The 26,431-nt window shown below is 59.0% G+C and overlaps 1 protein-coding gene across 6 annotated transcripts; it reads right to left on the reverse strand.

Annotated features, from left to right (window-relative positions):
• Nucleotides 1-278: 278 nt before the first annotated feature.
• On the reverse strand, nt 279-26,197 carry HELZ2 (helicase with zinc finger 2). Of its 6 annotated transcripts, XM_070587798.1 has the most exons (21): nt 26,077-26,197; nt 25,665-25,918; nt 12,896-14,002; nt 12,415-12,598; nt 12,231-12,338; nt 11,331-11,848; nt 10,599-11,240; nt 8,658-9,441; nt 8,283-8,358; nt 4,367-8,201; nt 4,079-4,197; nt 3,851-3,982; nt 3,619-3,780; nt 3,391-3,538; nt 3,181-3,297; nt 2,911-3,103; nt 2,620-2,754; nt 2,231-2,449; nt 1,921-2,077; nt 1,660-1,827; nt 279-1,554 (listed from the first exon to the last, which is right to left on the reverse strand). In XM_070587798.1, exons 3-21 carry the CDS (start codon nt 13,945-13,947, stop codon nt 1,430-1,432), a joined length of 8,874 nt encoding a protein of 2,957 aa, XP_070443899.1. In that variant the 5' UTR covers nt 13,948-14,002; nt 25,665-25,918; nt 26,077-26,197; the 3' UTR covers nt 279-1,429. The 6 variants fall into 6 exon arrangements, with proteins under 6 accessions (XP_070443899.1, XP_070443900.1, XP_070443898.1 ...); XM_070587799.1 differs by lacking the exons at nt 25,665-25,918; nt 26,077-26,197 and adding an exon at nt 15,462-15,588 and having other exon boundaries at nt 3,851-4,197; nt 4,367-4,818; nt 5,479-8,201; XM_070587797.1 differs by lacking the exons at nt 25,665-25,918; nt 26,077-26,197 and adding an exon at nt 15,462-15,588.
• Nucleotides 26,198-26,431: the final 234 nt, after the last annotated feature.

Raw genomic sequence — 26,431 nt, forward strand, 5'->3', positions numbered from 1 at the left:
CCCCCACCACTTCCAGCTTCCTTTATCACAGCACAGACAACTCTCAGCCTGTTGGCTGTGTTGTCAGCTGTAGAAGGGGTGACATGGGCCCCTCTCTACCTGCTCCCTCATCCAGCTGCAACCAGCTCTTGGCTCTCGACAGCCTCAGCAGCCACTTTGCAACCCAAAGCAAGAGGAGAGGCCACCCCTTTTTGCCCCCATGTCAGACCTCAAAACACCCAGACATGAGAAAATCAGAGTGGTCTTTATAACAAAATTAATAATCATATAACACAGAGTCCAAGAAAATATACTAAAATTTAATTGTATAAATTTAATTGTATAAATTTAATTTGTATAAAACATCAGACAGACACATAGACACCCCACCCCTACCCCCACAGAGGGGTCTGCTGGGGGGCCACAGGTGGGGCGAGCCCCTCCGGTGTGAACAGCTCCTTTGCAGCATGCCCAATGCCACAAGCTCTGTTTTCCAGAGTCAGAGCAGCCTCAGGGTGGGCAGGAGTGGGCCAGCCATGGAGGGCACAGCTTTCCAGGCAGGACCCAAATGCGTGTGCAAAGGTCAATCTCACAAAGAAAGATGCACTGGGCAGGCCGTGCCGAAGGCCCTGACCTGGGAGCAGGCCTGAGTAAACAGCGTGACACAGAGCTCGGGGTGGGAGCATGGGTGCCTGTCCAGGCACCTGATCCCGCCCCACCCACGCCCACAGGAGCACCGCACGGCCTGGCACGTCCAGAGGGGCGGGTCCGGGAGACTGTGTGGCCATCTGGTTCGAGTCTGCCCTCCCCCTGCCGGGCAGTGGCCCCTCAAGAACACAGGCTGTGGGTCCAAGCAGACGGGGCAGTGGTGACAGAGAAAAACCTCTCTCCCAGGGAGGCCTCCTTGCCCTGAGTGTGGGCTGTGGACCCTGTTCCAGTAAAAAAAAAAACTGGCTTTTGGTTTATTTAAAAATAGAAAATAAAGCTGAGTTCCCTGGCCAAAACCAGTGTGGTCAGGGATGGCGTCCAAAGATCAAAGAGCAACAGGATTTCCTTCCTGACCCCAAGCCTTCCCAGCGAAGGTGTCGTGCTGGTTCGGGGACCCCACCCCCACCCGAGATGCTCCCTGTCCCCAAATGTCCCAGCAAATCAGCTCTGCAAGGAGGGCGGGACCTGCCCCCCAGGTTGATGCACATGACGGCCGGGCACCGCCTGGCCTGCTCCCGCCTGGGGAGAAGACAAGACTCAGGAATGTGGTTATTGTGCACCATTGCGGCCAGCCTCCAGACCCCTGCCCAGGCAGCCAGGTGGCCGGATGGTAGCTGGCAGTGACCACTGAAGGCACATGGGATTCTGCTGAGTTGGGCCCACCAAGGTGTCTGGCTCAGGAAGGCCTGAGACTTTTCCTTACAGTCCTGGCAGCATGAGGGCAGTGGGTGGGCAGGGCTCTTCAGAAAGACACGGCTGGCCTCCTCTGGACCCGCACCTGGCCAGCGGGCACAAGGCTCTGCTGGGCCTCACAGGAGTCCAGGAGTCGACGCCAGAGAGGACAGCACCGCAGGAGGAGGTGGTCTCCTGCCAGGGGAGGAGTCAGTGGTAGACCCCAGCCCTCCCCCACCAGACAGCCCCACCCCCAGGGAGGAGCCCACCCCCGCCCTGCCCCAGCCAAGCAGCCCTCACCGATGAGGCAGAGGCCCTCCTGGGCCCGGGTGATGGCCACGTTCACTTGGTTGGGGTCCACCACAAAGCCGAGGAACTTCTTGAGCCAGCCTTTAGTCGGCCGCTGGTCCACGTCACTCTCAGGGCGCGTGCGGACGGTGCTCACCAGCACATAGCGCCACTCGCTCCCTGGGGGCCAGGCAGGCATTGTGAGGCCCCTGCTGGCTGTGCTCGCCATGCCGCCTGCCCCACTAGCCCACCTGCCCCCTTCCGGAGCCTCACCCTGGCTCTTGGTGATGGAGCACACTGTTACTCCCGTGATGCCCTCTCGCACAAGTCTCTTGCTGATCTCTGTGGCCTGTGCATTGTAGGGCGTGAGGATGGCAATGTCCTTGGGGTCCACTGTCCTGCCCAGGGTCAGCTGTTTGGCAATGCGAACCTGAGGGACCGAGGAGGTGCAGGTGAAGCCGACCCTGATGCCTCTCTCCTCCTTGGCACCAGGACCTCACCTGTTCCCTTGTTTCCTCTGCCTCCTCCCCCAGGAAGCCCTCCCTGACCAAATGGCACCAGAGAGGGTCTTGCTAACACTCACCACCTCTGCCACCTCCTCCAGGTTGGCCTTAGAGTTCTCGTTCCCTTCATCTGTGGACACCAGCAGGCTCTGCTCATGGCCCTGCACGTAGCCAAAAATGACAGGGCAGCTCTCCTTGTCAGCGTGGCCTAGGACGCTGGGCGGCCTCCTCAGGCCATGCCAAGTCTTCAGCTTGCCCTTGTAGAACTCCATGGAGGGGAAGGTGCAGATGTCCCTGTGCTGTAGGGCAAGGCTGTGAGCAGGGGTGGCCACCCGCCCACCACCCAGGGCCAAGAGCTCCCGCCTGCGCCCACTGTGGCCCCAGAACAAGGCCTGGTGGATGCAGGAGGTAGGGGAGTGGGCCACAGACCACACCTTGGGCCGGAGGCGCTGAGGCTGGGGCGGCTCACCATGCGGTACTGCGTGTCCAGCATGTAGGCGTCCCTGTGATATCGCTCGAAGAGAGACCGATCCAGACCCAGGTTTTGCAGCTGCTCGTTCTTGACCACAGGCCGAAGCTGCTTGTGGTCCCCAAGGAGGACCACCTGGAGGGACAGGCAGGCATGGTCCTGACAGCCTCAGACCCAGGGGGACCTGGCCCCACGGCCCTCGCGGCCCCACCACAACGCTGCCCTCCCAGGTGGGAGGCCACAGCCAGCGACACCTGCCCAGGGCACCAGCTCAGCACCGGCCTCACTCACCTTCTCCGCCCTCGAGAAGGTCACCAGAGGGATGAGGGTCTCGGGCTCCGTGGCCATGCCTGCCTCATCCACAAGGATCTGCCGGACGTCCAGATTCTTGAGGCTGACCGAGGCTGCACACGAGCACGTGCACAGGATGACCCTGTGGCGGTCCAGCTCGAACTTCCTTGCCTTCCCCAGCGTCCTCCTGTACCTGTGTGTAGGGACACTGTCTGGTCACCCAGGGACTCTCCCATGCCAGGAGACAGCCCCACGGCCCTGGCCACTTACCGAAGGAGGTCTTCCTTGGAGAACACTTCCCCTTTCTGCAGCCGGGCATCAAATGCCTTGAGGTCGGAGGCGTAGGGGTTGGAGGGCTGCCGGATCCGGTGGTGCAGGGTGATGCTCCTGTGGGGACACGGCCATGAAGCCCTGTGCTGCCCTGAGGCAGGACCACTGGGCCCCTCACCTCCACCCAAACAGACAGTTGAGAGGCCACACCTGAGGGTCTGGTTCGGCCTCCCCTCCCGAGGGGTATTCTTGGGCGGACCCCTGCTGCCCACACCGGGTGCGGGGAACTCGGTGGCCTCGGCCTGCTCGCTGTACACACGAAGGGGCTTCAGCTCTGCTCTCCTGCTCAGGAGCAGCCCTGGGGGCAGTCGGGGCGTGAGTGACTGTCCCCTGGCCCAGCACCCCCAGGCACAGCCCTCAGGCGATGACATAGCGCACCTGCCAGGACATCCACCGACTTGTTGGAGGGGCCGCAGTACAGGATGCAGGGGCCCCCCAGGCGCGTCTCCCCCCCAGGGCTGCCACAGGCCAGCGCCTGCTCCTCGTTTGACTTGTGAAACCAGAACACGAGGTGGAGGGCCACCACCGTCTTTCCCGTGCCTGTGGGCAGAGAGTGGGTGAGCGGAGGCCTGCCCGCCAGGGTGCCCACAGCTCCCCCAACATGGCCCACCTGGTGGTCCCTGGATGACCGTGAACTGCTTTCTCAGAGCTTCCCTAATGGCTCCTTTCTGGCTGGGGTTCAGCTTGTGGTGGCTCCCGGGGATGTCGAAGGCCTGTCGCTCCAGGAACCTGCGGGGGGTCCCTGAGGGAGCAGCCAGGCCTCCCTGAGCACCGGTGCAGGGCAGCGCCGGGCCAGGACAAAGGGGCAGGGGGGAAGTTGGAGGGCCTCCCCACCTACCTCTGTGGAGGGGCTGCTGGTGAGGAGGGCAGCGGGGCAAGGGGATGGGCTGGCCCAGGGCGATGCTGATGACCAGTGGGGACGCACTCTCCAGATCACGCACAGCTTCTTCCTTGCGGCTGGGGGCAGGTGGGAGTGAAGATGGACACCGGAACGTCGACAGGACTCCCTGGGGAAGGGACCACTGCCCCAAGAGCCACCCCTCCCAGAAGAGGGAGCCCAGGGCGTTCTCACCCCACCCCGCCTGCCAGCCTCTCCCTGGCCTCTGGCCCCGTAGAAGCCACTCACAGGTCGGGAAGCTGCTTGGGCAACACCTCAATGGTGAATCGGCTGCCGGGCCTCAGCACCTCTTCTGGAACCTTCTCCATGGCCATGTGGTGGATAAAGAAGTGCACCTGCTTGCGGGCCTCCTGCCGGTCTGCCCTGCCCTCCTTCAGGTCCCCGTCCTCGGTCAGCCCATGGGCCACCCAGGTGTAGGTGTCAGGGTCAATGCTCAGGATGGGGCTGAGGCTGCTGGGCCCGCGGGGTGGAGCAGCGGAGGGAGGCTGGCCAGGACTGCCCGGGGGGCATGGCGCCCTCTTGTCGGGCACGGCCGGCAGCCCCTCAAGCCGGATGCAGAGGTAGCAGTGGTCGAGGCTGATGTCGATGCAGTGCTCACGGAGGAAGGCAGCCTCGAGGCAGAAGGTGCCCTGTAGCTGGCCCTGTGGCGTCCGCTCCGCATCCCAGGATATTTTCACGTGCTGCAGCGTGATGGAGTCGTTCTCAGCGACCGCGCTGGTGGCCGACTCCAGGGAGCAGAACGGCTGCCACACGCGGGAGTACTCGTTCACGTCCCGGCACCGGTCCCGCCCTGCCTGGGGCACATGGCCCGAGAAGCAGTCGCCTGGCCGCTCTGCGTGCTCCAGGCAGAGGACGAGGCCAGGCGCCACGGTCCACAGCTGCAGGACCGGCGCCAGGAACCCACGCTGCAGGGTGGCGCTCAGCTGCACCTGCAGCGTGTCCCCGCCCCTCAGCTCCCGGGCCACCTCCACGAAGTGGTCACAGTGGCTCCGCCACACCCGCCCCAGCTCCCGTGGCCGGGGCTCCGTGGCGCCCTGAGCCTGCACGAGGGCAGCTGCCTCGGGCCACCGCTGCTCCTCCACCAGCTCCAGCAGCTGCTGCCACAGGGCAGTGTCAATGGGCCGGGTATGTGGGTCGAGCAGGGCGCCGGGCAGTGGGTGGCACGGCTGATCCGCCTGCACCGAGTAGATGCGGCGTCGCCACAAGAGACGCAGTCCCGGCCGGCCCGCCAGGCTGTGGGGGTGCTCGGACAGCTGCAGGGAGCGGTAGTAGACAGGGCAGGGCTCAGGCAGGGTCTCGCGGTTGGCAGGGAAGAGCAGCTTGAAGCAGCGGGCGCCCACCTCCACGTCCACCACGAAGCCCAGCTTGTCCTGGGGTTGGGCCTTGAGCCGTGTGGCCAGGTGCAGGCTGTAGGCCCGGCGCTGGTACCTCTGGGCGCTCATGTGCTGGTGGCTGAAGTCCTGGCAGAGCCCGTCGATGTCCCTGGGGGAGTAGGCGGAGCCCCCCTGGCCAAGCGCCAACAGGATCTGCCGCTGGAGCACCACATCCAGGTACCTGCGGATGGGCGAGGTCGCCCACGTGTACCACTCCACCTGCAGCGAGTAGTGGCTGGCTGGCTGCTGTTCACCCTGGCTGGAGCGGCCAAAGACAGAGCGGCCCAGGGCCCGGCGGAAGTCGAGGCCTGCGGGAGCCAGCGAGGGGTGCACGTCGTCCGTGGTGATGAGGTCCACCAGCCCATCAAAGTCCTGGGCTCGGGCTGCAAGCTGGACGTGCCTCCAGAGGGAGGCCAGGAGGTGCAGGTGTGTGTCGGGGGGGCCGGGGCCACAAAGGTGGTGGCGCAGGTGCAGCGACAGGGGCACCAGCCCCCCATGCTTCTCACGCACGGCTTCCAGCTGGCGGCTGCTGGGCATGGGCTGCCACCTCAGTGGTGTGACCGTCCGCGTGCGCTCACTGCCCACCAGGAACTCAGCTGCCAGTCTGTTGAATTGGATCATGTACTCCTGGACCATGACGTGGGCTGCACGGAAGCCCAGCATGCTGTCCTCGTCCAGCTGCTTGTAGTGGCAGTCGCCCTGCAGGCGGCGGCGACGCAGCACCCGGGAGAGGTGGCACGCGGCTGCCACACAGGCGTCCACCGAGTCCAGGCGGGCTGGCAGCTCCAGGCCCGCACCCGGGTGCCCCTTGATCACCTGCTCAGCCTCCTCATAAGACAGCTGGCGGTTGGAGCGGATCATGGAGGGCGCAAAGCGCAGGCCCCGGACCTGGTCACTGCCCTTCTCCACGGTGAGGAAGAGGGAGATGGCCAACCGGTCCTGGCCTGGCAGGAGGCTGAACACGTCCTGGCAGAGGCCAGTTGGCAGCATGGGCACCGGCTCCCGGTCGGGGGCATAGAAGGAGGTGCCCTGCCTGCGGGCCTCCACGTCCAGCCCGCTGTCCCGGGGCATGACGCTGGCCACGTCGGTGATGTGCACAGCCACCTCGTACCGGGGGCCCAGGTCCCGGACGCTGAGGGCGTCGTCGAGGCTGCGGGCGCCCTGAGGGTCCACGGTGAAGGTCAGGAAGCCGCGGCAGTCCTCTCGGCAGCCAGGCCTCCGGCCAAGCTCTGCGCGGAACTTCTGCAGCGCCTTAGAGACCGAGGCTGGGTCTGGCGAGGGGTCCCTCAGGCCGAACTCCAGGTCCAGGGCGTGGAGGCCCCGCTGCCAGGTGTCGGCCTGGGGCAGCACCTCCAGGACGATGCCCAGCGGATAGTAGAAGCGCTCCCGCCACAGGACGACACGCACCCGGAAGAGCCGGTCGCGCCGGGCTTTGGCCGTGAGCGGCTCGTACCTCACCCGCTGCACGTGGCCCTGCAGGAGGCGGTGGATGGGCACCTGCAGTGGGTCCTTCAGCTCAGCCACGAAGATCTTGGTCACGGAGCCGTCGATGGGGGTCATGATGCGGGAGTCCCACTCATCCATGCGGCACACGAACACGAGCTCACGGCACCTCCTCTTGAGCACGCCCACCACGCGGCCCTGCAGCCGCCCCGTGGGGCCCCTGTCGCCAGCAGCCCCGCCAAAGACTTTCACCAGCACCTCGTCCCCGGTGAAGGCCATCCCGCAGTTTAGGCGGCCCCTGACCTGGATGGGGCCGGGGCCTGCGCCGTCCAGCGGCACGGCTGTCGCCCGCTCAAAGGTCTCCTGTGTGAAGGCGCAGTGGCGGTACAGCTCGGGCTCCTCACGGAGCAGCCTCCACAGTGTGGCCTGGGGCAGGTTCACGTACTGCCGGGCCTGCTGTGGGGATGCGGGCCTAGGGATGGTGTCCAGCAGCCCGTCCTCCCCAACGGTCACCGTCACGTTCCGGCTCTCGTCCAGGAGCTCCTGCAGGAGGGAGTCGTCGGCATCGAGCTCCCCGTCGGAAGGCCAGAAGTCGGACTCGGAGTCCTCGGGGTCCTTGGACCTGCTTGCGGTGGCGTCCCTAGGGGCCACGTCACCCCTCGCCAAGTTCCCTGCTGAGGCCGTGTCCCCCTCCTGCGTGTGCACTGGGGCTGCCCCTTCTGCTACTGGGAGCCCCCCAGCTGCAGACCCTGACACTGTGTCCCCAGCCTCTGCCTTCTGTGTGGCCACGTCCTCTGCCGCCGAGGTCCTGGACGGGGATGCACCCTCCTCGGCCACAGCCCCTGGCTTGACCTTCGCCACTGCCGTGTGCTCTGTGGTTGGGCCCCCTGCTGCCCCCTGCTCCAGGACAGTGTCCACGGCCCCCACTGCCACCGATCTCTCTGCGTGGAGGTCCCAGCGCTGCCTCTGGACCACACCCTGCTTGATCTGCTCCAGCGATAGGTCCTCAGGGAAGACGCTGCGATGCTCCACACACTCGCGGATGAAGCTCTTCCAGAGCTTGCTGCAGTCCCCGAAGGAGCAGAGCGCCACGGCGTCGCCCACAGCCACCACCTGGGACTGGGCTCGGGTCATGACGGTGTTGAGCACGCGGGCATCTGTGAAGAACTCCAGGGCAGGCGCCCCAGGGCCCAGCAGACTGCGGTGGTTGTGCACAGTGCTCAGTACCACCACCCGGAACTCCCGCCCTGCAAAGGGGCGAGGGGATGCGTCAGACTGGGCCAGGAGCATGGCCCCGCCCCACCCCGCCCCCAGCACTGATCACCCACCTGGCAGGATCTCAAAGCTGCCCACAGACACCTGGCCCAGGCCCCTCTTCCTCAGCTCCTGCCTCAGCGCACTCACCTGAAGATATATGACCGATCGGCAAGTGCTCGGTGCACGGTGAGGGGCCCCAACAAGGACGAAATGCCAGCTTCCACGCCCTGGCGCCCTTGAGCCAGCCAGCCCTGGCACCAACCATGTGGTTCAAGCCCCACACCAGCCCTGGGAGATGAATTCTTCAGCCCCTCTTACGGAAGGGGAAACTGAGGCTGCAGAGGCCCAACCGGGGGCACACAGGTCCACCAGACCCCAAGAGGGGCCCCCCTCCGTTTGCCGGTCAGGAGTGGGAGAGCCAGGCTGTCACAGCGCTGGGGGCTTACCTGGGCGCCGTGGGACACGGCACAGATGTGCTTCTGCTCGCGGCTGCCCCAGCAGCGGGGCCAGGTGTCATGGATCTCCTGCACCTTCTCGACAACCTGGGCAATCTCGGCCGTGTTGAGCCAGGACGTCATCGACATGTCGCGCTCGGGGCTGCCCGCCACGTGGCAGAACATGAGCGGGTAGTGCCGGGGGTGGCGAGGGACCCTGCCGCTGGCGTGGATGGGGTTGCCCTTGGCCACGTAGAAGTGGTGCGAGATGAAGCTGATGATGGCCTCGGTGGAGCGGTAGTTCTCGTGGAAGACGAGCCGGCTCCGCCGGGCGACCTCATGCGTCTGCTGCTGGTAGTGCTGGAAGAGGCGGTGCAGCAGCGTGTGGCCGGCCGCCTGGGCCCTGGCCACACTGAAGAGGCGGGGCGTGACCTGCATGTGGTCGCCTGCCAGCACCACACGGGTGCTGGGCAAGGCGTAGCGCAGCGGGGTGAGCGCCTCGCACTCCAGCATCTGGGCGGCCTCGTCAATGAGGATGTGCGAGAAGAAGCCGGCGGGCACCCGGAGCTCCCGGGCCTGGGAGGTGGTGGTGATCACGATGCGGTGCTGCTCCAGCTCGGCCTGCGTCGGCGGGCGGAAGGCCCGGCGGTCCTCCGTCAGGCAGCAGTACTGCAGCGTGGCTGCATCCGTCTGGCTGGGCGGGCGGTCCGTGTACATCACCCGGAGCGGCGCGGCCTCCGGGTGGCCGCTGCTGACGTAGCCATGGAAATGCTCCTCGATGTAGATGTCGGCCGCGCTGAGGGGGGAGAAGGGCACATGGGGCCTCGGCAGCTGTCTGCTAAAGCGCCTACTGTGCGCCCGGTCCCACCTGGATGCCAGGAATTCACAGGAGGCAGACAGACCCACGTCCTGTCCCCACGGAGCTTAAATGTCAGCAGAGGGGACAGACACACAGACAGAGAAAGAAGGGAAGGTCAGAGCCCAATGAGGAGAACTGAGCAACAGCACAGAGCATCCGGGTGATCAGGGAGGGCTTCCCAGAGGAGGCGAAGGAGCTGGCCTTGTGGAGAGGCAGAGGAGGGCACAGGAGGGGCCACGGCCCAAGGCAACCCAGGGTGGCCGGAGGCCAGGGTTGACCCTGAGCTTGGCTCCCCCTCAGCTTTTCGTGGGTGGACAGCAAGATCTGGTGCCAGCTCTCAGGGGCAGAGTAGGAGGGACAGAGAGGCCAGCCAGGGACAGCCCCCCAAACACCCAGGGCCAGTGCATCGTGGGACACGCCGGAGCCCTGCGGCATCTCTGCAGAGACTCGGCATCTCTGCAGAGACTCATCTTCCCCCAGCCCCCAAGGCCCGCCCGGGAACCAGCCCCCGGGCAGAGGCAGCAACAGGCACCTGAGCAGCAGGCAGTGTTGGGAACTAAGAAAACCTTACTGGCCAGAGGGGAACTTCACGGCTGAGATAAGAATCTGCATTTCTCTAAAAACAGCACAGGAGCCTCGCCCCAGGAAATGCGGGTGGGCTGGGCCGCACCCCACGCAGGACTCTCTCCTGGCCCAGGGCCTCCAAGGAGGCACCCACAGCCCTTCACCTGAACAGCAGACCCCGACCCCAGGGTGCCCTGCGCTGAGCCTGAAGCACACACGTCCCTTGCCCCTTTCAGCCCAGGACTGACAGGGTAGAGAGCCCCAAGAGTCAAAGGGACCGGGACTCGCCTCAGGGCTGCACCGCCCACCCAGTGTGCACAGGGCGCCAGGGGCAGCGAGCTCAGCCAGCCCAGCCCCCACTCCACCCACGGCCAGGTAGTCATGGCACGTGTGCTCTAGAACTGGCCGCCCAGGCCTCCAGTGAACCTGGGGACCAGACAGAGCCCCAGGCCCAGGTCCCCCTTCGTCTCCAGGGCAACGCCATCACAGCTGGGTGCTTGCCGCAGCCGGGGTGGCAGCTCTGGGCTCACCTGTTGGTGTGTGTGCAGATGAGGACCTTGGTGTGGGGCTGCCGGATGACCTCCAGGGAGGCCATGGCCAGCGTGTAGGTCTTGCCCGTGCCAAAGGGGCCATAGATGAGCAGCGGAGCGATGGGCTGTGTGCCCCCAGGGTTGCTGCCCACTATGAACTCCACGGCCAGTCTCTGCTTGCGGTTGCCGTGCAGGGCGGGTGGGGTGGGCCACGGGCAGGGCAGGGTGCAGGCCAGCAGGTCGGGCACCACCAGGCGCTCCTCAGGCAGCGCGTCTACCGCTTGGTGCCAGAGGCGGAAGGTCAGCGGATCGATCTGAAACTGCACCTCCAAGACCGGGCTGGCCTCAGGCTGCAGCCCCAGGGCTGTGCAGCATTGGGCAGGCAGCAGCAGCCACAACGCCTGCTCTGAGCTGGCCCGGGTCTCCAGCCGCACCTCGAACACTGTGTGGTCAGGCGCGGGCACAGGGGCCACGAGGGCCGTGCTCACCGCCCGGCTTAGCAGAAAGCCCTGGTCTGTGTCCGGTGTCAGGGAAGAGGGGATGGGGACCTGGGCGTAGAGGGCTCCCGGTGGCGGGAAGAGCATGCCCAGGGCTGGTGTCTGCAGTGCCGTCTTCAGGGACACTGGGCCCCGAAGGTTCAGCCTAGTGGGAAGGGCATGAGTCAGCTGACCCGGGCCACAGCGCTGCCGTCAGCACCCCGCAGCCCCCACCTGCCCTCTGGCCTCCACTCACTTGGCCACTAGCTGCTGCTGAGCGGCCTCCTCTTCATAGAGAAACTGGTGCATCCTCTGCCGATAGTTGGTGCAGGAGATGGGACCTGGGGCCGGGCCACTGCGACTGAACTCCAGGGCCAGGGCAGGCACCTTGTACTTGGCCATCAGGGCCACCTGCTCTGCCGTCCGAGCCACACTGGGCACCACGTGGCGGTTGCCAGGGTGCCAGCGCTCCAGCTCCATGGGGTGGCCAGGCACTGGCGTCCCTTGGAGCCCTGTGCAGTGCACCTGGCCCAGCTGCAACCCCAGCTTTCGCAGCAGTGCCGGCCGGCGGCCAAAGTCAAAGACCACCCACTGCTCGAAGGTGCCGAAGGAGGCGCTCTGCACACACACCCCCACCTGGAACTCAGCCCGGGAGCCGGGCACACAGAAGCGCTCCCCCTCTGCGTAGACCTGGCCCCGGGGGAGGCAGGGAGCCTCCAGCGAGAAGTCTGCTCCCGGCTCCTGCTTGAGCAGGGCCACGTGCAGCAGCGGCTCCTGCAGGAAAAGATGGGATGGTGTGGCGGCCCCCAGGCCCCGTCGCAACCATCAGGGTCCAGGCTGATGCACAGACCCCTCCCCACCCTCCTGTGCTTCCTGGCTGTGACCCCAGCAGGGTGCTTGGCCTCTCTGAGCCTTGGGGCTCCCTTCTGAAAAATGGGGTCACAGAGCCCCCTAGGCTGCCCCCATGGACACTGAGCAGGGGATGGCACAGCATCGGACGCTTGGGGTGTGAATAGTGGTGACCAGCCTGGTCCCTCACTCCGTGCCAGGCACTCCACAAATAACCCCATGGGGCCGGGCACAGAGACACTAGGGACTTGCTCCAGATCACACAGACTTGAGGGAGAGGCTGCACTGGGCTGCCCTGATCCCTCACCTCAGAGTGGATGGTGAACATCCAGCTGTGCTCAGTTTTCTTCTCCTGGGCCTGATGCACCAGGGGCTGGTTGCAGGTGATGGACACGCCGTCGACGGTCTCGGCCAGCTGCACACAGAGCCCTGGCCATCAGCAGGGTGGCCCTGGCCCCCACCCGCCCCACCCACTCACAGCCCCAACTCACCACCGAGATCTCACTGCTGCTGCGCCGGTACTCTGCCAGCAGCCGCACTTGGTAGGGCACCAGCCCCTCCTGCCAGGCCGCCTTCTCCCGCAGCTCCACGGTCTGCACCCGTGACACCCACTCCTGCAGCTCCTGCTCCGAATGCGCCTTGGTGCAGACAACCCCGTACTCACAGAGATCGGGCCTGGAGGAGGGGAAGTTAGCAGGCCACATGGGGGTGAGATCCCTTGGCCCAATACTGGCCTGTGTGGGGGAGCAGGAAGAGATTCCAGGCCAGGGGGCAGGGCAGGAACAGGGACCTCCCCTGTCCTGTCCGCTACTGTACCCCAAGATAAGGCCTGGCACAAGCGGCCTCAGTGGACCTCCCTTACCCATCCCTCAGAGGCCGACGAGGCACCAGCCAGTCAGGGGACAGCAACTCCTGGTTCCAGCTGAAGGTGGGTTCTTCCCCTGCCCCCAGCCCCAGCCCCACTGTCCTTACCTGGGGCAGAGCTCGAACGTGGAGAGCCCAGTGGGCGGGCTGCGATGCTTCCAGGGCACGGCCTGGTCCAAGGCCACCATGTGCGCGTGCTCCACGGATGAGCAGTGATTCTCAAAGGCCTCCTGGGAGTGACAGGTGACCAGGCAGACGCGGCAGTACAGCCGGACTCTAGGGGGCTGGCTGTGCGGGGCTGTGTGCCCGTTTCCCGCGGGTGCAGGGGGCATGAGCAGGTCCCCCCGCCGGAGCCCACTCAGCTGCTCCGCCTCCCACACAGCCATCTCCACAGCACTGTGAGCGTACTGGCAACGGGATGCCCCGTGCCGGCATGGCCGCCCTCGCCCGACGAACATGCAGTAGGCCAGTGGCTGACTGTACTGGGGCCGTGGCCGCACCTCCACAACCTGCTGCCTGCGGCGGCCCTCAGTGCTCACGTGAACCAGGAGCGAGGGGCAGGCCCCGTGCTGGGAGCACCACCCCGGAGGGTCCACAGGGCAGAGGCGCGGCGGGTAGCGTCGGAAGCAGCACGAGCAGAGCAGCTGGAACTGGCCACCAAACTCCGCGTAGATGGCATCAGCTGGGCTGCGCAGCTCGCCCTGGGCCCCGCCGCCCTGCACCGCGGCCTTCAGCCACAGCCGGGAGAGGTTGTGCTCACGCTCGAAGTTCCAGACCAGCGCCTCCTCAGGGCTCCGGGCGAAGGTACACTGGTTGTAGTGGCGCCGGCACCCGACCCCAGGCCTGTAGTAGCGGCAAACTTCATAGCGCAAGGGCTGCGGGAAGCTGGGCCGCCGGTCCACCTTGCGCCAGACCCTGCGCTTGGTGGCTCGCTTGGAGCGAGCCAGCAGGATCTGGCGGGGGCAGCTGTGCTCCACCGCGCGCAGCAGGTATGTGCTCTCGTTGAGGCGCTGGGTGCAGCGGGAGCAGCCCAGATGCAGGTCCACCTGGGCGCACAGCCTGGCCAGAGGCGGCTCCTTGGCGGCCGTGGGGCTAGTGGGCGACGGGCCGAACCCAGGGAACACCATCTCTGACACTGGCCTGTCTCTGCGGAGCGGCATCTGAGGCTCAGGGGCTCAGCTGGCCCTCTGGGGCTGTTCACCCACAATGAGAAGGCTGGGACAGAAGAGCAAGGAGCAAGGTCAGGCCCTGAGGCTGCAGGGCCTCCGCACCCAGGTGGGAGCTCAAACACACCCTGCCTCTCCTCGGGCAAGGGGCCGAGGAAGCAGAAACAGGAAGGAGAATTCTTCCCACATGATGGGAGGAGAGGGTCGTTTGCTCCAAAGAGGCTGGGCCCCCTCAACCTTGACCCAGCTGAGTCTCCTCCCTTTCTGAAGTCTCTGGGCCCTGCCCAAAAGGAGCCAGCCCAGCAGCGAGTGGGAGGGGAGTGCCCCAGCAACAAAAACCCTGGGGACCGGCAGAAGCCCTGGGGGCCCGTGGACTTCCTGACCCTCCAGCCTTCTTCCTGGGGCCTGGCGTCCTAGGGCGCCTCAAGCTCCTGGTCTCCTGACTCTTCTACAGAGACAGCACCCCTGTTCTGGGAAGGACGGTTGGCCCCTGGGAGCAGTGCCCCCACAGCTGCCTGGCCCGGGGGACTGGTTTCCTCCCCATTGGGGTGGTGCAGGATCTGGCGGGGGCAGTGCTCCACCACGGGCAGGAGATAGGTGCTCTCCGCCAGGCGCTGGGTGCAGCGGGAGCAGCCCAGATGCAGGTCCACCTGGGCGCACAGCCTGGCCAGAGGTGGCTCCTTGGCGGCCGTGGGGCTAGCAGTCAACGGGCCGGACCCAGGGGACACCATCTCTGACACTGGCCTGTCTCTTGCTGGGGCACCCCCCTCCCACTCGCTGCTGGGCTGGCTCCTTTTGGGCAGGGCCCAGAGACTCTTCAGAAAGGGAGGTGAGGAGGGAAACACAGCAGGAAGCAGAACCTCACAGAGGCCGGGCCCTGCCCAGGTAGGACTGTCACCATCAGGGCTCCAGGAGAGAATGGGGACGCCCTGGGGGTCCCCAACCCAGCTGGGAAACCACTCCCTGCAAACATTGCTGGGTGGGTCTAAAGAGAACTTTCAAGGCAAACTGAGGGTGACACAAAGATGTTTTAACAGGAAATGATTAGAACGGCTGCCTTGAGAGAGAAGCCACCCCAGTCCAAAGGGGAGCCTGAGTCCACCCGGAAGGGACCAGAGCCCAGACCCCGAACCCGGGGATGTTCAGAAACAGGGGCAGCTAGAGCCCCTGAGGACGAGGCTAAAGGGTTGGGTCCTTGGGGTCTGGAGACCCCCGCCTCCCCCACCCTCCAGGCTCCGGCCAGGTCGTGGGGAGGGGGCTGCTCAGCCACCCGGGCCGGGGGCTCCGAGCTCGTGGCCAGAGTTGCCCGGGCCCGGCACCGAGTCAGCTCTCCCAGGGCAGCTGGCCAGGCTGCGCGCCTCTCGGGGGTCCTTGGGCTCCGCCCCCACGCCCCGGCGCCCCATCCTGCCTCCGCCCCCCACCCCGGGGTCCCCAGGAGGTCCCGACCCGGGAGGGCGCTGGAAGCACCGGCCGGCAGCCGAGACCCCTGCGCGTCCCCGGGCGCTCACCCCGGGCGCGGAGCCAGGTCCCCGCCGCCCTCCTCCGTCGCCGCCGGGCACCCCATTCGGCCGCGCCCCTCCCGGCCCGGCGATCACTTTCGTTTCTGCCCCCGGGGTGACTCAAACCTCTGACGCCCGACCGCGGAAATTACCTCACTGCCCCCCGCCCCGCCCCCGGCCCGCCCCCGAGTGATCTCACCACCGCACCCCCGACCCCGCCTCGTGCGCGGGCCAGAGCGCCCCCGAGCGCGCGGCGCGTCCTCCCCGCACGGGGCGCGAACCCGGCTCAGCCCCGGGTCCCGGGCGCTCCGGGCGGGCGGTGTGCGGAAGGGGCCTGCCCGTGTCGGGGTGAGGAAAACCAGAAGGACATTTAAGGTGGCCCGGTGCCGCCAGCAGAGCCGGTGGGTGGCCTGGCGCCCCCATCCTCCAGCGCAGACAAACAGGGCTGCTGACGACATTCCGCAGCAACTGGGGGTCCACGCAGGAGCAGGGCCCTAACGGGAGCGGGAACAGGCCAAGAGCTGGGGGCCCCACTTGAGAGGCAGCCCTTTTCTAAATGGCATCGGCCGGTCTGGGTCAGAGCCCTCTTATTGGGGGGGGGTCCTACCTGAGGAAGTTCTTCCCTAGGGGGCCTCTGATGTTATATCCAGCCTCTTAAAATGCACCAAAGATGTGTGGCCAGGGCCAGAAGAGTGAGAAAAGCCCCCAGTTCCAGAGCAGGGGGAGCCGCGAGGCTGTGCAGTCCAATTGCATCTGATGCTCCCAACCTGCCTGCGCAGGGCAGCTCTCAGCCCACTGCAGAACACAGAGGGCTGCGGTCAGTGGGGAAGCCCCAGCAGCCAGCTAGTAGCCAAGCTCCAGCTCCCCACATTACCCGACTGACCCCAGTGACCCTGCTTCCTAGATTCCCATCCCTGTGGAGTCCCCTTGAACACTGAAAAGTGCTCATCTGTGTAACCAGCGGCTATGGCAGAAATGACGGAGCAGGACAACCAAGGCTGGGTCATAAAAGACACTGCACTTCCTCCTTGCTCTCCTGGGTCCCTGGCTCTGTGGGAAGCCGGCCGCCATGTTGTGAGGATGCTGGAGCAGTCCTGCGGAGAGGCCCAGGTGGCAGGAACTAAGGCCTCTGCCAAAAACCAGCACCAGTTGTCAGGCACGTGTGCAATCGTTTTGCAAGTGGACCGTCCCTCAGACGAATGCGGCCCCACGAGAGACCCAAGCCTGAGCCACCAGCTGAGTGGCTCCCAACTGTGAGACAGTAAGTGGGTGAGATGATAAATGTGGCTTATTGTTTTAAGCCACCAAGTTTTGGGTGAATCCTCACCCAGCAATAGAGCACTGATACACCAGTGCTGTCCCTCGGGTGATGCAGGGCGTCGGCATCAGCCCAAGGCCAGCATCCTCTTAGAAGGGGCAACAGTGGAAGCTTCCCATTTGAGTCAGGAGGTTGGCTGGATCTGCCATTAATAATCACATCAGGAGCCTCAAGACACATAAAAATCAATAGAGGAAAATATTCTATAAATAATAGCAGCAACAAAAGACCCAGGGATGAGCTTAACAAGAAATATGAGAGAAAACAGAAGTGTTCCTGAGACACACAATAGAACACAGTGGAAAATGGAATGGAATGCTACATTCTTGGATAAGCAGACTTAATATTTCACAAAGACGTCTAGGACATTTCACAAATTTATCTATGAGTTTAATGCAATCCTAAGAAAACTTTAAGAGGAATTGAGGGGCAGCCGAGTTGATTGTAAAGTTCATTTGGAAAAGTATAACATAAACAAGCAAGAATGGATAGGAAAATTATTACGAAGAAGACTAATAGAAAGTTGAAGAGGACAGAACACTCCAAAATTCATTTTATGAGGCCAGCATCACCCTGATACCAAAAGCCAGACAAGGACACCACAAGGAAAGATTATGGACCAATATTCCTAATGAACATAGATGCAAAAATTCTCAACGGGGGCCGGCCCCGTGGTGAGTGGTTAAGTTCTCACGCTCCATTTCAGTGGCCCAGGGTTTCACCGGTTCGGATCCTGGGTACGGACATAGCACTGCTCATCAAGCCATGTAGAGGCAGCATCCCGCACAGCACAACCAGAGGCACTTACAACTTGAATATACAACTATGTACTGGGGGGGCTTTGGGGAGAAGAAGAAGAAGGAAAAAAAAAAGATTGGCAACAGATGTTAGCTCAGGTGCCAATCTTTAAAAAAAAAAGAATGAATAAAGTGTTTTAAAAAATTCTCAACAAAATATTAACAAACTGAATTCAATAGCACTTTAAAAGGATCATTCACCATGACCAAGTCGGGTTTATCCCTAGGATGCAAGGATGGCTCAGCATCCGCAAATCAATCAATGTGATACACCACGTTAATAGAATGAAAGATAAAAATCATGTGATCATCTCAACAGATGCAGAAAAAGGATTTGACAAAATACAACATCCTTACATGATAAAAACACTCAACAAAGTGGATATAGAAGCAATGTTCTTCACATAATAAAGGCCATATGTGACAAACCCACAGCCAACATCACACTCAATGGTGAAAAGCTGAAAGCCTTTCCTCTAAGATCAGGACCAAGACAGGGGTGCCCACTCTCACCATTTCTATTCAACATAGTATTGGAAGTCCTAGCCAGAGCAATAGGCACAAAAAAGAAGTAAAAAGCATCCATATTGAAAAGAAAGATGTAAAATTGTCTCTGTTTGCAAATGGCATGATCTTATATACAGAAAATCCTGAGAATCCACTAAAAACTATTATAACTAGTAAACGAATTCAGTGAAGTTGCAGGATACAAAATCAACATACAGAAGTCAGTTGCATTTCTGTACACTAACAGTGAACTATCTAAAAGAGAAAGAAAGCAATCCCATTTACAATAGCATCAAAAATAATAAAATATTTAGGAATAAATTTAACCAAGAAAGTGAAAGAGCTGTACACTAAAAACTGTAAGACAATGATGAAAGAGATTGAAGAAGACACAAATAAATGGAAAGACATTCCATGTTCTTGGATGGAAAGAATTAACATTGTGAAAATGTCCATCCTACCCAAATCAATCTACAGATTCAATGCAATCCGGATCAAAATGCTAACGGAATTTTTCATAGAAATAGAAAAAAGTATCTTAAAATTTATTTGGAACAAAAGACCCCAAATAGCCACAGCAATCCTGAGAAAGAATAAAGCAAGAGGCATCACATTTCTGGATTTCAGGCTATATTATGATGCTATAATACATAATCGAAACAGCGTGGTATTGGCATAAAAACAGGAACATAGATCAGTGGAACAGAACAGAGAGCCATGAAATAAACCCATGTATACATGGTCAATTAATTTATGATAAAGGAGCCAAGAATATACAATGGGGAAAGGACAGTCTCTTCAATAAATGGTGTTGGGAAAACTGGACAGCCACATACAAAAGAATGAAGACGTGAAAAGAATAAAGAATGGACCCCTATCTTACACCACTCACAAAAATTAATTCAAAGTTGATCAAAGACTTAAATGTAGGACCTGAAACCATAAAACTCCTGGAAGAAAACACAGGGAGAAAGATCCTTGACATTGGTCTTGGCAATGATTTCTTGGATATGACAACAAAAGCACAGGGAACAAAAACTACAAGTGAGACGACCTTGAACTAAAGAGCTCCTGCTCAGCAAAGGAGACAACAAATTGAAAAGGCAACCTACTGTTTGGGAGAAAATATTTGCAAACCATATATCTGATAAGGGGCTAATACCCAAAATATGTAAAGAACTCATACAACTCAATAGCAAAAAAATAATAATACAATTTAAAAAGGGCAGAGGACCTGAATAGACATTTTTCTAAAGAAGACACACACGTGGCCGACAGGTACATGAAAAGATGCTCAACATCCCTAAACATCGGGGAAATGCAAATCAAAACCACAATGAGATAGCACCTCACACCTGTTAGAATGACTATTATCAAAAAGACAAGAGAGGGGCCGGCACAGTGGCACAGTGGCCAAGTTTGTGCACTCCACTTCAGCAGCCTGGGGTTCATGGGTTCGGATCCTGGACATGGACCTACACACTGCTCATCAAGCCATGCTGTGGAGGCGTCCCACATACAAAATAGAGGAAAATTGGCACAGATGTTAGCTCAGGGACAGCCTTCCTCAAGCAAAAGGGGGAGGACTGGCAGAAGATGTTAGCTCAGGGCCAATCTTCCTCAACACCAAAACAAGACAAGATATAACAAATGTTGGTGAGGATGCAGAAAAAAGGGAACCCTTGCGCACTGTTGGTGGAAATGAAAACTGGTGCAGCCAGCATGGAAAACAGTATGGAGCTTCCTCAAAAAAATTAAAAATAGAACTACCACACGATCCAGCAATCCCATTTCTGGGTACACCTCCAGAGGAAATGAAATCAGGATCTCCAAGAGAAGTATGCACTCCTGCATTAACTGCAGCACTATTCACAACAGCCAAGATATGGAAACTAAATGTCTGCCAACAGATGAATGGATAAAGGAGATGGGGCATAGATCTACAGTCATGCATCGCTTAACGATGGGGATGCACTCTGAGAAATGCCTCGCTATGCGATTTTGTCATTGTGTGAACATCACAGAGTGCACTTACACAAACCTAGATGGTAGAGCCTACTCCACACCTAGGCTATGTGGCACTAATTTTATGAGACCTCTGTTGTATATACAGTCTGTCTTTGAAATGTCATTATGCGGTACACACACACACATACACACACACATTGGAATATTATTTAGCCATGAGAAAGAAGGAAATCCTGCCATTTGTGACAACATGAGTGGACCTTGAGGTCATTATACTAAGTGAAATAAGTCAGACACAGAAAGACAAATATTATATGATATCACTTATATATGAAATCTAAAAAAGCCAAACTCTTAAAAACAGAAAGTACAATAGTAGTTCCCAGGGGCTGAGGGGTGGGGAAATTGGGAGATATTGTCTAAGGGTACAAACTTGCAACTAGCAGATGAATAATTTCTGGAAATCTAATGCACAGCACAGTAGTTATTGTCAACAATACTATATTATAAACTTCAAAGTTGCTAAGAGACTAGATCTTAGTTGTTCCCACCACAAAAAAGAAAAATTAATTAAGCAGCATGATAGAGATGTTAGCTAAGGCTAATGTGTCAATCGTATTGCAATACACAAACGTATCAAGTCAACACATTTTACACAAACTTACACAGTGTTACACGGTCACGCATCGCTTAGCGAGAGGGGTACATTCTGAGATGCGTCGTCAGGCGATTTTGTCACTGTGCAAACATCACAGTGCCCCGGGTGGTGCAGCCTACTACACGCCTAGGCTGTATGGTGCTAATCTTACGGGACCACCATCATATATGGAGTCCGTCGTTGACTGAAACGTCCTTATGTGGTGCATGATTGTTATCTCAATTAACTAATTAATTTTAAAAAAGAGTAACAGAGGATACAAGTCCTACCAAATATTAAAACACATTGTAAAGCTACTAAAAGAGTGTGGTCCTGGATCACGAATGGACAAGTAGGCCACGGAGACAGAGCAGGGTGGCCAGAAATAGGCTGACGCACACGCAGGGGATTCACACGCCATGAAAGATGGCATTTCAGACCACTGAGAAATGATGGTTTATTCAACAAATTCTGTTAGAACTGTTTCAACTCTAACAATTCTCTTAGAGCTGTCTGGTATCTTAAAACAAAAACGGGGCGGAGGGCTCTCCAGACAACACCTTACACCAAAATAAAATAGCGGATGGACCAAAGATTTAAAATGAAACCGAATCAACCAGGAAGGTACTAGCAGAAACCAGGCGAGCGTGTCTGTTGAGCAGTCTCCTTGGAGGGCCTTCCGCAGGGAAACACGCAGCAGGGGCGTGTGGGAGCCGGCCCACGTGCTCATCTGCTCAGTTCAACAACTGAGTTGGTGGCTTGAAATCAGCCATGATGGAACATTTACACCCTGGAAATCGACGTACGCTATGAATTATGGCATTTTTTTTCTTCTTGAAGAGCCAGTTGTTAAACATCCACTAGCACACGACCAGCATATCACTAATAAATTCAACCACACAAAAATAAAAAAATCCTACATGGAGGAAAAAAATCAATAGAGTCAAAAGACAAATACAAAGTCAAAAGAAAATTATACTTCATATCACAGCTTAAGGTTCTGTTAACAAAACAAAATTCAACAGGTAAATTTGAAGATCTAATTGGCTTTATTAGGCGCTTCATGAACTGGGCAGCATCCTCCTTCCAGCAAGAAGAAAGGCACTCTGAGGAGGTGTACAGAGTGGAAGGTTCTTATGGGGGAAGCTGGGGAAAGGGAGCTACTAGCAAAGAAGAGAAAGGACTGTGTCAGGCCAGGGCGTCCTCTGTTGTGGGGAGGGGGCGGCAGGGGTCTTTCCATGTAGACGACCTCACTAGTGCTAATCAGGAAATTTCAGATTCCCTGTCTCAAGGCCACACTCCCGGGAGGGGTTGAAGCTGCTGCTAAGTCTTGGTTCACTGTCATGGGGGCAATGGCTCCATCTGGGGCCTGTTTTTTCCTTTTTTAACAGCTCTAAACGTAGTGAAATCTCACTCTGAGGAAAATGCAAATTAGAACTACGTGGTAATATTTTTACTTCCTTGATCAGTAAGCCCACAAAGTCAGACATCACATTATGGGGCTGGGACCATCTAAACCACAATGTAATCAGGCAGCACCCAGGCAGAAACACAAGCCCACACACCCTCTGACCTGCAGCTCCGTGGACACTCGTGCACGCACAGGGAGGTCTGCGTGTAACCACAGCCCTCTGGAACCAGTGCACACTGACCCCATCTCAACAACAGCAGGCTTTTCAGGGGCAAGCCAAGAATTTGCAAATCACATAGCCAGAGCATGTGCACAGGAGAAAATCTTGACCTGAAATGACACCAGAACCAAAGATTCTCCTCACGGAACCAAAAGACAGGGACACGACCAGAAGTTGAAAGTCAGACGCTTATCAAGCAAGCAATCTGTTGTCTGTGAAGATTCAGTACTAAATCCCCTCCCACACCTTGCCCTGAGTGTCTAAAGCCATCCTATCGAAACCCGCCCTGCCTGTGTTTCCACGTAGCAGCCTGTTCTCCGGAGCCTCTGAAATTCTGCCCCAAACCCTGAATCAGGGAGACAGATTTGAGAGCTTTGCCTCCTGTCTCCTTGCTGGTCAACCTCGCAATAAAGCCTTTTCTTTTCTCTTCTCGAAAGCTGATGCTGCAATAATTGTTTTTTTATGCACATTGGGCAGCGAACGACAATTTTGTCTGGTAACACGTATACGAGCATGTCAGCCTCCCCTCTGCTCAGCAGGCGGACAGCACTCCAGTGCCCACCACCAGCATGTGTAGCTCCTGGACTGGCCTCACCCTCCCCATGCCATGGACTCTGAGGCCACAAAAGAGAAGGAGGCATCTCAAGTGTTCTGAAATGGAGTTTTCCCAAAATAACTTGTTAAAGAAAATCAAGGTGCTTAAGAATGTACCTAGAGAAAAAAAGAAAGAAAGAAAGAATTTAAAAAATATATAAAGCACCAAACTCAGCTGCGGACATCAGAAATTGGCTGCGTGGCTGGGCCGGGAGGAGCCCGCCTTTCCTCCTCTACCTTCTGTACATTTGATTTTGTGTCGAGGGCGTGTACTCCTTATTCAAATAGAAATTGAAGTGTAAAAGGCACCACAGCCAATATGAACATGGGACATTTGCACAGTGACCATTCTCTGGCCCCTCCCTGGTCACTCAATTGTTGGAATGATTGCCCCTTCACCCTCTGGTCGTGCAGATTATCCAGATGCCGATGGCGCCAGTTTGTCATCTCCAGCAGGAATTTTCCCTAAACTCCACAGGCACAGTCCTTGGCCTCTGCAGCATCTTCCCCTGAATGTCAAGCAGGCACCTAACACCGCGCTTGGCCCAAACCCTCTCCTCCTGCTTCTCCAACAGCCTCCGGTTCCCATAAATGACAACCCCATCCTCACAGGGGCCCAGGCATCCTCCTCACACACTACATCCAACCATCAGCAAACACTGTCAGCTCAAAACCCACATTGATCCAGAATCCAATGGTCCCTTCTAAGCCTAGGATCCTCAGCAGCCTCCTCACTGGCTCCCTGCACCCACATGCCTCCCTGTTAGGAACACAGCAGTCCTTTCAAAACTCTACTGAGGAAGACCAACAAATCAATCCAGAGGATGAGGTTTACAGAGGGATGATGTTTGCAACCATCATAGTAATAACCGAAACAGGATATTCATGTAGTCTCAAAGTGTCTCCCCGGGATGCCTACCAGTTACCAAGGGAAACGGTAACCTTGCAGTGGAGAAAACATCAGAGTCTCCTGAGCTGAGACAGCAGGGCTCACATCTCCAGAGACAGGACAGACTGATGAGCACCCCAGGGATGCCAAACTGAGGAGGACACAGCCCCCCTGTGGTCGAGCCAAAAACACAGAACCTCATCCCCATCACAAGGGAGCATCATGGACTCCACAAAATGCCTGCCCCATGCTGCTCAAAAATGTCCAGGTCATGAGAGACAAAGGCTGAGTAGTCAGCCCAGGCTGGAGGAGACAGGACGCACGAGGACTGAATGCATCACAGGCTCCTAGGTGAGACTTTAGACCACAAAAAATCATACATGTATACGAAGTTAGTAGACTGTTAGCATTTGAATGTGGGCTGAGTTTCAGCAATATGATTGCATCAATGCTAAATGTCCTGCTTAATAATTGACAAAGTGCACGTTCTTAGGAAACATACACTTAAACGTCAGGGGTAAAGGGCATGATGTCTGGGTTCAGAAATAAAAGTTCACATAATAAGCCAAATGGGAAAAAATGTAAGCAGTAGGTGAATCTAGAAAAAGAGTATATGGAAGTTCTTTGCACAACTTTTGTGTAAGTTGGTTTAGAATTATATAATTAAAGGATAAACAAAGCCCCGCCCAGCACCTCGCTCCAGGGACTCAGCCTTCCTCACCTGCTCCTCCCAGTAGATGCAGCGCCGCCCCTTGCCCTCCAGCCCTCCACCATCGCCAGAAACCCCTGGAAAGGCTCCACATGTCCCCCCACCCCCACCCCCAGCATCACTGTCCGCTGCGGCTGCGGAGGTCGCGAGTCTGCGGGCCAGGACTCCGTTTACCTGTGACGGATCTGGTCCTCTCAGCTGATCCTAGCAGCCTCTGGATACCACTCACCGAAATGGAAGTTTAATACCCAGGTCCTGGCCCTCAAGGACGCTCCCATGATCCCACCCAGGGACCCTCCCACCCAGCCAGGTCACACCTTGGCAGCGGAGCAAGGAGTAATAGAGTCTACTGGCGGGAGGGTTGCAGACCTCATCAGCATCCCAGGAGGGTCCCAGTTTAGGCTGGGGGAGGGGCGCAGCCATGAGGAGGTCTTAGAATCGTCCATCCCCGTGATGTCACGCGGAGAAAGTGTGGGGGCTGACTCCCACGCGCATGGGGACTAGGAAGGGGCATCTGACTCGCCCCAGGAGGCGTCTACACCGCGGCTCGTCCCAGCTGCTCTCTCCCTACCCCGACCCCACAGCGTTTCTCACCGTGGGTTGGGTTCCTACCTGCAGTCGTGCACCCGAAGCCCAACCCTGCCTCCGGTCCGGAGCCCTCAGATCAGGCCCTGAGCGGGAGGCCGCTCGGTGGGTCGGACGTTGCGGAGCTGATGAGGACGATCCGGGTGAAGATTTGGGACATCTAATCAACCGCCCGGGGAGGAGCCGGCGGCCCCCATGGGGGAGTGGCCTCTCTCTGCCCCGCCCCGCCCCCTGGCCTCGTCGGACCCCTGCAGGGCGACACGTCGGGGGCTGGACTGCTCCGCCCCGTCCCCCGCGCGCCCGCTGTCCCTCGTGGCCCTCTCGCCCGGTCGTCGTGGGCGCCCCTCCGGAAAGGCCCGTGGGAGGGCCGCACTAGGGGCGGGGTGGAGAGCGCGGTGGGGGGAAGCGTCTGCCCTCCCCGCAAAGGGGGAGCCCCTCTTGTTAGGGGGGCTGGCGGTCTGGGAGGGCGGCAGACCCGGCTCGGACCCCGGCCCTCCGTCCGGCACCGGACCGCTTGGTGCCGCGCTGGACGCCAGTGCGCTCAGTCTGCTGGGCCGCCCCGGCCAGCTGCACCCACCTGGACGCCGCTCACCGCGGGTGCAGCGGGAAGCCGAGGCTCGGGGTCCTCGGAGGCCGGCCCGCGGTCTCCTCCCCGGAGACACAGACTGGCTTGCTGCAGACGCCGGAGGTTCAAGTCCACGCTGCTGGCCTCCGGGCCTCACTGCTCAGCGTGCCGCCCGCCCCGTCACCTGCCAGGGGAGGCCCGCTCCCCAGTCACACTGGCTCACACCCGGTGCCTCTGGGACCTGCAGCCGTAAGAGCAGATTGGTCCTGCAAAGAGAGAGCTCGTGACGAGCGAGCGTTTGCAGCACGGTGGGCGCTGGCTGGGCTGGAGACACGAGGAGCTGCTCTTCTGCAGCCCAGCACACGCTGGACAGAGGTAACTGGAGGCGGGGACCCGCGGGAGGGACTCTGGAGCAGACCCATACCTGCCTTCTGCTGGTCTTCTTGAAAGGGCACCAAAGCAGGCCAAGGACAGCCTTTCCAACCAGCGGTGCCGGGACAGCTGCGCAGACGATGAGGAAGAAATGAACCTTTAGTGGCACATCACATCACACAAAACAGGAACTCAAGATGAGTCATCTGACAGTCAAGGGTGCGCTGCAAAGCTTCTAGAAGAAATCTCCACCGCCTTGGGGTAGGCAAATATTTCTTTAAAAGGACATGAGAAGCACTAATGTAAAAGAAAAAGTTGATAAACTGGATGTCATAAATACCAAAAATTTCTGCTCTTCCAAAGACGCCAGTGAGAAAAATGAAAAGGCAAGCCATTGACTGAAAAAA

The sequence above is a fragment of the Equus przewalskii genome, chromosome 21, assembly GCF_037783145.1.
Source record: "Equus przewalskii isolate Varuska chromosome 21, EquPr2, whole genome shotgun sequence".
Lineage (NCBI taxonomy): Eukaryota > Metazoa > Chordata > Mammalia > Perissodactyla > Equidae > Equus > Equus przewalskii.

What these genes read in the sequence shown, in the direction of transcription:
- HELZ2 (XM_070587796.1), bottom strand. Translation starts at nt 13,947, where the DNA reads ATGCCGCTCCGCAGAGACAGGCCAGTGTCAGAGATGGTGTTCCCTGGG. An exon ending in TGTTCACCATCCACTCTGAG is followed by an intron (nt 11,849 to 12,230) that starts GTGAGGGATCAG and finishes CTTTTCCTGCAG; the next exon opens with GAGCCGCTGCTGCACGTGGC. An exon ending in CAGCTTTGAGATCCTGCCAG is followed by an intron (nt 8,202 to 8,282) that starts GTGGGTGATCAG and finishes GCCCCTTTGCAG; the next exon opens with GGCGGGAGTTCCGGGTGGTG.